Source organism: Scyliorhinus torazame, unplaced genomic scaffold (genome assembly GCF_047496885.1).
Source record: "Scyliorhinus torazame isolate Kashiwa2021f unplaced genomic scaffold, sScyTor2.1 scaffold_1176, whole genome shotgun sequence".
NCBI classification, from domain to species: domain Eukaryota; kingdom Metazoa; phylum Chordata; class Chondrichthyes; order Carcharhiniformes; family Scyliorhinidae; genus Scyliorhinus; species Scyliorhinus torazame.
Window position 1 is genome coordinate 48843 of NW_027308903.1, and position 12401 is coordinate 61243.

Below are 12401 nucleotides of genomic sequence, written 5' to 3' on the forward strand. Positions count from 1 at the left end.
GTTAGTGAGACACGACCTCCCCTTCACAAAACCGTGCTGCCTCTCACTAATACGTCCATTTGCTTCCAAATGGGAGTAGATCCTGTCTCGAAGAATTCTCTCCAGTAATTTCCCTACCACTGAAGTAAGGCTCACCGGCCTGTAGTTCCCGGGATTATCCTTGCTACCCTTCTTAAACAGAGGAACAACATTGGCTATTCTCCAGTCCTCCGGGACATCCCCTGAAGACAGCGAGGATCCAAAGATTTCTGTCAAGGCCTCAGCAATTTCCTCTCCAGCCTCCTTCAGTATTCTGGGGTAGATCCCATCAGGCCCTGGGGACTTATCTACCTTAATATTTTTTAAGACACCCAACACCTCGTCTTTTTGGATCACAATGTGACCCAGGCTATCTACACCCCCTTCTCCAGACTCAACATCTACCAATTCCTTCTCTTTGGTGAATACTGATGCAAAGTATTCATTTAGTACCTCGCCCATTTCCTCTGGCTCCACACATAGATTCCCTTGCCTATCCTTCAGTGGGCCAACCCTTTCCCTGGCTACCCTCTTGCTTTTTATGTACGTGTAAAAAGCCTTGGGATTTTCCTTAACCCTATTTGCCAATGACTTTTCATGACCCCTTCTAGCCCTCCTGACTCCTTGCTTAAGTTCCTTCCTACTTTCCTTATATGCCACACAGGCTTCGTCTGTTCCCAGCCTTTTAGCCCTGACAAATGCCTCCTTTTTCTTTTTGACGAGGCCTACAATATCACTCGTCATCCAAGGTTCCCGAAAATTGCCGTATTTATCTTTCTTCCTCACAGGAACATGCCTGTCCTGTATTCCTTTCAACTGACACTTGAAAGCCTCCCACATGTCAGATGTTGATTTGCCCTCAAACATCCGCCCCCAATCTATGTTCTTCAGTTCCCGCCTAATATTGTTATAATTAGCCTTCCCCCAATTTAGCACATTCATCCTAGGACCACTCTTATCCTTGTCCACCAGTACTTTAAAACTTACTGAATTGTGGTCACTGTTACCGAAATGCTCCCCTACTGAAACATCTACCATCTGGCCGGGCTCATTCCCCAATACCAGGTCCAGTACCGCCCCTTCCCTAGTTGGACTGTTTACATATTGTTTTAAGAAGCCCTCCTGGATGCTCCTTACAATCTCCGCCCCGTCTAAGCCCCTGGCACTAAGTGAGTCCCAGTCAATATTGGGGAAGTTGAAGTCTCCCATCACCACAACCCTGTTGTTTTTACTCTTTTCCAAAATCTGTCTACCTATCTGCTCCTCTATCTCCCGCTGGCTGTTGGGAGGTCTGTAGTATACCCCCAACATTGTGACTGCACCCTTCTTATTCCTGATCTCTACCCATATAGCCTCACTGCCCTCTGAGGTGTCCTCTCGCAGTATAGCTGTGATATTCTCCCGAACAAGTAGCGCAACTCCGCCTCCCCTTTTACATCCCCCTCTATCCCGCCTGAAACATCTAAATCCTGGAACGTTTAGCTGCCAATCCTGCCCAGTAATCAGTCGGTGATTACTTTGGGAATAGCGATCAGAATTCCATAAGTTTTAGAATACTCATGGAGAAAGAGGAGAGTGGTCCAAAAGTAAGAGTGCTAAATTGGGGAAAGGCCAAGTATAACAAAATTCGGCAGGAGCTAGGGAACGTGGATTGGGAGCAGCTGTTTAAGGGTAAATCCACATTTGAAATGTGGGAGTCTTTTAAGGAAAGGTTGATTCGAGTGCAGGACAGACATGTCCCTGTGAAAATGAGGGATAGAAATGGCAAGATTAGGGAACCATGGATGACGGGTGGAATTGTGAGACTAGCTAAGATGAAAAAGGAAGCATACATAAGATCGAGGCAATTTAAAACTGATGAAGCTTTGGAGGAATATCAGGAAAGTAGGACAAATCTCAAACCGCAATAAAGAGGGCTAAAAGGGGTCATGAAATATCTTTGGCTAACAGGGTTAAGGAAAATCCCAAAGCCTTTTATTCGTATATAAGGAGCAAGATTCTGCATGGTAAATTCTATGATAAGAGGGTAACTAGAGATAAGGATTGGCCCACTCAAAGACAAAAGAGGGAATTTATGCGTGGAGTCAGAGGAAATGGGTGAGATTCTTAATGAGTACTTTGCATCGGTATTCACCAAGGAGAGGGACATGACGGATGTTGAGGCTAGGGATGGATGTTTAAATACTCTAAGTCAAGTCGGCATAAGGAATGGGGAAGTTTTGAAATGAAAATGAAAAATGAAAATCGCTTATTGTCACAAGTAGGCTTCAATGAAGTTACTGTGAAAAGCCCCTAGTCGCCACATTCCGCCGCCTGTTCGGGGAGGCTGTTACGGGAACTTGGGTACTTTAAAAGACATTAAGGTGGACAAGTCCCCAGGTCCAGATGGGATCTATCCCAGGTTACTGAGGGAAGCGAGGGACGAAATAGCTGGGGCCTTAACAGATAACTTTGCAGCATCCTTGAGCACGGGTGAGGCCCTGGAGGACTGGAGAATTGCTAATGTTGTCCCTTTGTTTAAGAAGGGTAGCAGGGATAATCCAGGGAATTATAGACCTGTGAGCTTGACGTCAGTGGTGGGCAAACTGTTGGAGAAGATACTGAGGGATAGGATCTATACATATTTGGAAGAAAATAGACTCATCAGTGATAGGCAACATGGTTTTGTGCAGGGAAGGTCATGTCTTACAAACCTAATAGATGTGGCAATGCCGGCGTTGGACTGGGGTGAGCACAGTAAGATGTCTTACAACACCAGGTTAAAGTCCAACAGGTTTGTTTCAAACACTAGCTATCGGAGCACTGCTCCTTCCTCAGGTAAATGAAGAGGTATGTTCCAGAAACATATATATATATAAACAAATTCAAATATGCAAGACAATGCTTAGAATGCGAGCATTTGCAGTTAATTAAGTGTTTACATATCCAGAGATGGGGTAACCCCAGGTTAAAGAGGTCTGAATTGTCTCAAGCCAGGACAGTTGGTAAGATTTTGTAAGCCCAGGTCAGATGGTGGGGGGTGAATGTAATGCGACATGAATCCCAGGTCCCAGTTGAGGCCGCACTCATGTGTGCGGAACAGCGCGAAAACAGTGCGGGAGGAGAGAGGCGGGAGATTTAAAAAGCGCGGGAGGAGAGAGCCCGGACAGCGAAAACAGCGCGGGAGGAGAGAGCCGGGAGATTTTAAAAGCGTGGGAGGAGAGAGCTGGGACAGTGCTGGGAGAGGTGAGTGCACAAAAGGTGTGGCAGGAGTGCCTTTAGACACGGAGTGCTGATTGGAACAGAGTGCATCTGAGTTTAGGTGAATGACTGAGTTCGGGTGAGTGGCTGTGTTTTTGTTGGTGTTCGGGTTTATCCTTGAGGTTCTATAAAAAAAATTTTTAATTAATTAACTAGTTGAATATGGCTGGACAGGTGATGTGCTGTTGCTGTATGATGATGGAACTGGTGGATCCCATTGAGACCGTCAGTGACCACATCTGCAGCAAGTGTTGGCTGCTCGAGGAACTTCGGCTCAGAATTGATGAGCTGGAGACCGAGCTGCACACACTGCGGCACATCAGGGAGGGGGAAAATTACCTGGACACTTTGTTTCAGGAGGCAGTCACACCCGGTAGAATAAGTACTGTTAATTCGGACAGTGGTCAGGGACAGAGTGGTGTGACTGCAAGGGAGGCAGGTAAGGGGATCTTGAGTTTAGGAGTTGAGGAGCCTCAGCCCTTGACCTTGTCCAACAGGTATGAGGTACTTGCTCCCTGTGTGGATGAGGAAGAGGGCTGTAGGGAGGATGCGTTGACTGACCACTGCACCGTGGTACAGGAAGCCATTCAAGAGGGGGGAGCAAAAAGACAAGTGGTAGTTGTAGGGGATTCTATAATTAGGGGGATTGATGGCATCCTTTGTAAGCCAGATCGAGAGTCCCGCATGGTATGTTGCCTGCCCAGTGCCAGGGTGAGGGACATCTCTGATCGGCTTGAAAGGGTTTTGGAGAGGGAGGGGGAGGATCCAGTTGTTGTGGTCCACGTTGGGACTAACAACATAGGTAAGACTAGGAAAGAGGACCTGTTTGGGGATTATCGAACACTAGCGACAAAATTAAAGAACAGGTCCTCCAGGGTTATAATCTCTGGATTACTACCCGAGCCACGTGCCAATTGGCATAGGGTTGAGAAAATTAGGAAAGTTAACACGTGGCTAAAGGAGTGGTGCGGGAAATCATAGAATTTACAGTGCAGAAGAAGGCCATTCGGCCCATCGAGTCTGCACCAGCTCTTGGAAAGAGCACCCTACCCAAGGTCAACACCTCCACCCTATCCCCATAACCCAGTAACCCCACCCAACACGAAGGTCAATTTTGGACACTAAGGGCAATTTAAGGGCAAAGAGGGATTCCATTTCATGGGGCATTGGCATCAGTACTGGGGCAGGAGGGACCTGTACCGTTGGGACGGTCTTCACCTGAACCATTCTGGGACCAGTGTTCTAGTGAATAGGATAAATAGGTTGGTCACAAGGACTTTAAACTAGCAAGTTGGGGGGAAGGGAAGTGTAAAGCTATGGACAGTATAATGGTTAATGGAGATCAAGGCAGCAGGTTACGTGACAGGTCATTATGTAGAGATATGGGTTCAAAGACAAGGAAAATTAGGAGAAAGGGTAAGAGGAAAAATAAATTGCGAAAAGTTACTGATCAAGGTGTTAGGATTCATAACAAAGACATAAAAAACAGCAGAAGTGTACTTTACCAATGCTCGTAGTATACGAAATAAGGTAAATGAGTTGATGGCGCAAATCATCGTGAATGACTATGATTTAGTGGCCATTACTGAAACATGGTTAAAAGATGGTCACGACTGGGAGTTAAATATCCAAGGGTATCAGACTATACGAAAGGATAGAATGGACGGTCAGGGCGGTGGTGTAGCTTTGTTGTTTAAGGATGGCATCCGGGCAATAGTAAGGGATGATATTGGTGCTATGGAGGACAAGGTTGAATCAATTTGGGTGGAAATCAGGAATAGTAAGGTGAAAAAGGTCACTGATAGGAGTAGTCTATAGGCCACCAAATAGTAACAGGATGGTAGGGCAGGCAATAAGCAAAGAAATAACGGATGCATGTAGAAATGGTACAGCGGTTAGCATGGGAGATTTTAATCTGCATATCGATTGGTTTAACCAGGTTGGTAAAGGCAGCCTTGAGCAGGAGTTTATAGAATGTGCCCGGGATAATTTCCTGGAACAGTATGTAATGGAACCTACAAGGGAACAAGCAGTCCTATATCTGGTCCTGTGTAATGAGGCAGGATTGATTAATGGTCTCATAGTTCGGGATCCTCTTGGAAGGAGCGACCACAATATGGTGGAATTTAAAATACAGTTGGAGGATGACAAGGTAAAATCAAACACTAGTGTTTTGTGCTTAAACAAAGGCGATTACAATGGGATGAGAGAAGAACTAGCTAAGGTAGACTGGAAGCAAAGACTTCATGGTGAAGCAGTTGAGGAACAGTGGAGAACCTTCCGAGCGATCTTTCACAGTGTTCAGAAAAGGTTCATACCGACAAAAAAGACGGTAGAAAGGGGAAAAATCGACCGTGGATATCTAAGGAGGTGAGGGAGAATATCAAATTGAAGGAAAAAACATACAAACTGGCAAAAATTAGTGGGAGACTAGAGGACTGGGAAGTCTTTAGGGGACAACAGAAAGCTACTAAAAAAGCCATAAAGAAGAGTAAGGTAGACTATGAAAGTAAACTGGCTCAGAACATAAAAGCAGATAGTAAAAGCTTCTACAAATATATAAGACAAAAAAGAGTGGCTAAGGTAAATATTGGTCCTTTGGAAGATGAGAAGGGAGATTTAATAATAGGAGACGGGGAAATGGCTGAGGAGCTGAACAGGTTTTTTGGGTCAGTCTTCACAGTGGAGGACACAAATAACATGCCAGTGACTGATGGAAATAAAGATATGATAGGTGAGGACCTTGAGATGATTGTAATAGCGGGGCACCTGGAGGGAAATTGTCCCATTGGGCAGACGCAGCATGGGTTCACAAAGGGTAGGTCGTGTCTGACTAATTTGGTAGAATTTTTTGAGGACGTTACCAGTGCAGTAGATAACGGGGAGCCAATGGATGTGGTATATCTGGATTTCCAGAAAGCTTTTGACAAGGTGCCACACAAAAGGTTGCTGCATAAACTAAAGATGCATGGCATTGAGGGTAAAGTGGTAGCATGGGTAGAGGATTGGTTAACTAACAGAAAGCAGAGAGTGGGGATAAATGGGTGTTTCCCTGGTTGGCAACCTGTAACTAGTGGGGTCCCTCAAGGATCAGTGTTGGGCCCGCAGTTGTTCACAATTTACATAGACGATTTGGAGTTGGGGACCAAGTGCAATGTGTCAAAGTTTGCAGATGACACTAAGATGAGTGGTAAAGCAAAAAGGGCAGAGGATACCGGAAGTCTGCAGAAGGATTTGGATAGGTTAGGTGAATGGGCTTGGGTCTGGCAGATAGAATTCAATGTTGCCAAGTGTGAGGCTATCCATTTTGGGAGGAATAACAGCAGAATGGATTATTATTTAAACGGTAAGATGTTAAAACATGCTGCTGTGCAGAGGGACCTGGGTGTGCTGGTGCACGAGTCGCAAAAGGTTGGTGTGTAGGTGCAACAGGTGATTAAGAAGGCTAATCGAGTTTTGTCTTTCATTGCTAGAGGGATGTAGTTCAAGACTAGGGAGGTTATGCTGCAATTGTATAGGGTGTTGGTGAGGCCGCATCTGGAGTAGTGTGTTCAGTCTTGGTCTCCTTAACTGAGAAAGGACATATTGGCACTGGAGGGAGTGCAGAGGAGATTCACTCGGTTAATCCCAGAGTTGAGGGGATTAGATTATGACGAGAGGTTGAGTAGACTGGGACTGTATTCATTGGAGTTTAGAAGGATGCGGGGGGGATCTTATTGAAACATATAAAATTATGAAGGGAATAGAGAGGATAGATGCTGGCAGGTTGTTTCCACTGGTCGGGGAAAGCCTCAAAATAAGGGGAAGTAGATTTAGGACGGAGTGTAGGAGGAACTTCTTCATCCAAAGGGTTGTGAATCTCTGGAATTCCTTGCCCAGTGAAGCAGTTGAGGCTCCTTCTTTAAACGTTTTTTAAAAAAAGATAGATACCTTTCTAAAGAATAAAGGGATTTGGGGATATGGTGTACGGGCCGGAGAGTGGAGCTGAGTCCACAAAGATCAGCCATGATCTCATTAAATGGCGGAGCAGACTCGAGGGGCCAGATGGCCTACTCCTGTTCCTAGTTCTTATGTTCTTATGAACTTGGCTATAAGTTTCTGCTCAGCAGAATTCTTTGAGGAAGTGACAAAATTAATTGATGAGGGAAGGGCTGTAGATGTCATATACATGGACTTCAGTAAGGCGTTTGATAAAGTTTCCCATGGCAGGTTGATGGAAAAAGTGAAGTTGTATGGGGTTCAGGGTGTACTAGATAGATGTATAAAGAACTGGCTGGGCAACAGGAGACAGAGTAGTGGTGGAAGGGAGTGTCTCAAAATGGAGAAAGGTGACTCGTGGTGTTCCACAGGGATCCGTGCTCGGACCACTGTTGTTTGTAATATACATAAATGATCTGGACGAAGGCATAGGTGGTCTGATTAGCAAGTTTGCAGATGATACTAAGATTGGTGGAGTTGCAGATAGCGAGGAGGACTGTCAGAGAATACAGCAAAATATAGATAGATTGGAGAGTTGGGCAGAGAAATGGCAGATGGAGTTAAATCCAGGCAAATGCGAGGTGATGCATTTTGGAAGATCTAATTCAAGAGCAGATTATACGGTCAATGGAAGCGTCCTTGGGAAAATTGATGTACAGAAAGATCTGGGAGTTCAGGTCCATTGTACCCTGAAGGTGGCAACGCAGGTCGATAGAGTGGTCAAGAAGGCATACAGCATGCTTGCCTTCATCGGATGGGGTATTGAGTACAAGAGTCGGCAGGTCATTTACAGTTGTATAGGACTTTGGTTAGGCCACATTTGGAATACTGCGTGCTATTCTGGTCGGCCACATTACCAGAAGGATGTGGATGCTTTAGAGAGGGTGCAGAGGAGGTTCACCAGGATGTTGCCTGGTATGGAGGTGCTAGCTATGAAGAAAGGTTGAGTAGATTAGGATTGTTTTCGTTGGAAAGACGGAGGGGGTCCTGATTGAGGTCTACAAAATTATGAGAGGTATGGACAGGGTGGATAGCAACAAGCTTTTTCCAAGAGTGGGGGTGTCAATTACAAGGGGTCACGATTTTAAGATGAGAGGGAAAGTTTAAGAGAGATGTGCGTGGAAAAAATTTTACGCAGAGGGTGGTGGGTGCCTGCGGAGGTGGTAGAGGCGGGCACGATAGCATCATTTAAGATGCATCTAGACAGATATATGAACGGGCGGGGAACAGAGGGAAGTTGATCCTTGGAAAATAGAAGACAGGTTTAGATAAAGGCTCTGGATCGGCGCAGGCTGGGAGGGTCTAAGGGCCTGTTCCTGTGCTGTAATTTTCTTTATTCTTTGGTCTAAACCTTCAGCCTTTCTAATCTTCTCCCCTCTTTGAGAGGCTCCTTAAATCCCACCTATTCAAATCAACTTTTGGCCATCTTTCCTCATACATTTTAATGTGGCTCAGCTACACATATTGTTTCTGTTCCTGTGAAGTGGATTGGAACTCTTTGCCACCTTAAAAGTGCTGTATAAATACACATTGTTGTTTTTGACCATCTGTTGTCTGGAAGAGGGAAGAAATGCTTGTGATCTTGAATGTGCCGATTCCAACCATAACTGCATCAGACCTTATTTACCCAACACTTTAAACTTTGCTTTTTATTAATTGTATCATAGAATTTCATAGAATTTACAGTGCAGAAGGAGGCCATTCGGCCCATCAAGTCTGCACCGGCTCTTGGAAAGAGCACACTACCCAACCGCACACCACCACCCTATCCCCATAACCCAGTAACCCCACCCAACTAAGGACACTAAGGGGGAATTTAGCATGGCCAATCATCTAACCTGCACATCTTTGGACTGTGGGAGGAAACTGGAGCACCCGGAGGAAACCCACGCACACATGGGGAAAACGTGCAGACTCCACACAGACAGTGATCCAAACCAGGAATCGAACATGGGACCCTGGAGCAGTAAAGCAATTTTGCTAATCACTATGCTACCGTGCTATCCTTGCTATATAACTGTGATCCTCAGCAGGCTGCACAGAAACACTGAAGATTTGTTTCACACAGTGAGGACATTCAGCCCATCATATCTGTGGGGGTTGAAAATCAGTTATCCAGTGTAGTTTATGGCTTCGTCCATGACCACGTAGGTTACAACTCATTTAAAGCATATGCGAGTATTTTGTTTCAGTGCAATGATGGTTTCTGCCTCTCCCACTCTTTCAGGCAGTGAGTTCTAGACCCACACAACCCCCTGGGTGAAACAAATTATCTTCAATTATCTAATCCATTGTCCAATTTACTTTACATATGCACCCTTTAGTTATTGACCTCTCCACTAAAGGAAATACCTTAATTTAGTACAGCACAGTCTTACAACACCAGGTTAAAATCCAACAGGTTTGTTTCGATGTCACTAGCTTTCGGAGCGCTGCCCCTTCCTCAGATGCAGCAGGTACATGAGTATGGGACACATTTAATGGGGAACACCAGGCATATAAGATGGGGATACATTTAATGGGGAACACCCGGCATATGAGATGGGGACACATTTAATGGGGAACATCAGGCATATGAAATGGGGACACATTTAATGGGGGATACCAGGCATAGGAGATGGGGACACATTTAATGGGGAACACCAAGCATATGAGATGGGGACACATTTAATGGGGAACACCAGACATATGAGATGGGGACACATTTAATGGGGAACACCAGGCATATGAGATGGGGACACATTTAATGGGATACACCAGGAATATGAGTAGGGGGCATATTTAATGGGATACACCAGGTACATGAGTAGGGGGCACATTTAATGGAGTACACGAGTAGTGTCCCCATCTCATATGCCGGGTGTTCCCCATTAAATGTGTAACATTTAATTGAGTACATTTGACAGTACACAGCAGGGTCACGATCATATGAAATGAACCACACAAAATCACAGGACTGTTAAAGCACAGGAGGCGACTAGTCGGCCCATTGTGCCTGCACCAGCTCTCCAAAGGAGCAATTCACTTCGTACCATTCTCCTGCCTTCTCCCCGTAAGCCTTTTCAGTCTAATTCCCTTTCAAATGCTTTAATTGAATCTGCCTCCACCACACTCTCAGCCAGCGCATTCCAGACGCTAACCACCGGCTCTGTGAAAAAACAATTCTCATAATGCTTTTGCTTCTTTTACCAAGTGATTCGAATCTGTTCCCTGTTATTCCCGATCTTTTCACGAGTAGGAACAGTTTCTCCCTATCTAACCCGTCCAGATACCTCCTGATTTTGAATCGCTCGATCGAATCTCCTCTCAGCCTTCTTCACTCGAAGGAAAGCCGTTCCAACTTCTCAAATCTATCTTCAAAACATAAATCCTTATTTCTGGAACCATTCCCGTGAATCTTTTCCGTAGTCTCTCCAATGCCTTCACATCATTCCTAAAGTGTAATGCTAGGAATGCAACGCAATACCCCAGCTGAGGCTGAACAAGTTCAACATCTTTGCTCATGTACTCTATGTTTCTATTAATAAAGCCAACTTAGGAAAATTAATAAAATAAACAACCTCGAAGAAAGAGCTCCCTGTGGTTAGACATTCCAGCAGGTGCAGGTAGGTGATGTTGAGGAAATATATTTGTATTATGTCCATAAAGGTCCACAATACAAATTACCTTATGGATTTCCAGTCTTCATGAACTTAGGACCACTTGATGGCCTGCAGCTGTTCCTCAGAATCTCATGTCACTCTCTTCACTGTTTTTACTCACCACAGTCCTCTGTTTGTTGGGTAGGAAGACTCGAACAATGGGTTTCTGAGGAGATTTGGGGTTGGCTCTCGAACTGTCACTTGGGTTCTGTAACAGGCTTGGAGAGCTCTGAGTGACAGAAAGGTGTGTGCAGGGCTCCATCAGTTCCGTCAGGGTGGGATTAGTGTTTGGGAACTCCGTACCATTCCCCATGGACTCAAGCAATTGCTGTTCGCGCTGTTGCAGTGCATCCAGCTTGCTTGTGTACTCTTCATAGGCCTAGAAAAGAATTCAGAATGCAAGCTATTTAGCAATTGAAGAGTGAGGCATTTTTGGGAAGTTCACATATCCATTTTTATGAATCGTCCAGAAAAGCTAAGCTGAAATAAATCATTTGAACACACACTCAACTAAACTTCAGTTGACAGCATGCAGGTTTATTAAGAATATATTATATTTTATTGCTTGTAAAACATTACTTTAAAGGCCTTAAACTATCACATGAAACCTGTGCAAATTGTTTAAAAACACAGAACTGTTACGGTGCATCATATCTGCACCAGTTCCCAAATAAGCATTATGAATTAGTGCCGTACCCCTGCCTTTCCCCGTACCCCTGCCTTTCCCCGTACCCCTGCCTTTCCTCGTACCCCTGCCTTTCCCCGTACCCCTGCACATTGTTTCTATTCAGATAATCATCGAGTGCCCTCTTGTATGCTTCGATTGAACCTGCGTCCACCACACCTCCAGGCAGTGCATTCCAGACCCCAACCACTCGCTGTGTGAATGAGTTTTTTCTCACACAAGCTCAGTGCCATTTAACCAGGGAGACATTTAACAGCTATAGAATCCTACAGCACTGCAGGAGGCCATTCAATACATTGTGCCTTTGAAAGGGTTATTCGCCTAATGTCCTTGCTCTTTGTGCATGGCCCTGAAAATGACTCCCCATTCAATTACTTAACCAATTCTCTAATGAAACTTAAGGCAGTTCAGATTTTGCACTGCAGATCCCTGCATAAAACAAAAATCTTCACATCCCCCTCTGGAGCGTCTGCCTATTACTTTACATCTGTGGCCTCTGGTTACTGACTCTGCTGCTACTCAATCCGCTAAATTTTCAACATCGCTTTTAAATCTCGCCATGACTTTCTCGGCGCTAAGATGAACAATTGTCACTTCTCCGGTGTCTCCGCACAACTGAAGGCTTTCACTGTAAACTTCTCAGATTGTGAAGCGCTGACGATTGAAACACGTGCACACTCCCGAATGGCACTGCGATATTACTAAATCTCCGATATCACAGCAGTTTGGGGCTACTACTTTTTTTTTTTTAATTTTAAATTTAGAGTACCCAATTCATTTTTCCAATTAAGGGGCAATTTAGCGTGGCATTTCCATATACCCTGCGCATCTTTGGGTCG

The 12401-nt window shown here is 44.9% G+C and overlaps 1 protein-coding gene across 1 annotated transcript in view; it reads right to left on the minus strand.

Annotated features, from left to right (window-relative positions):
• LOC140407111 (serine/threonine-protein kinase B-raf-like) overlaps nt 1-11256 on the minus strand; it is a gene marked incomplete at both ends in the record, with an annotated part of 56633 nt that extends 45377 nt beyond the window's left edge. Inside the window, one exon of the mRNA XM_072494828.1 lies at nt 10999-11256. Within this exon, the coding sequence (XP_072350929.1) occupies nt 10999-11256 (258 nt within the window). The remainder of the gene's footprint in view (nt 1-10998) is intronic.
• Between the last annotated feature and the right edge of the window lie 1145 nt (nt 11257-12401).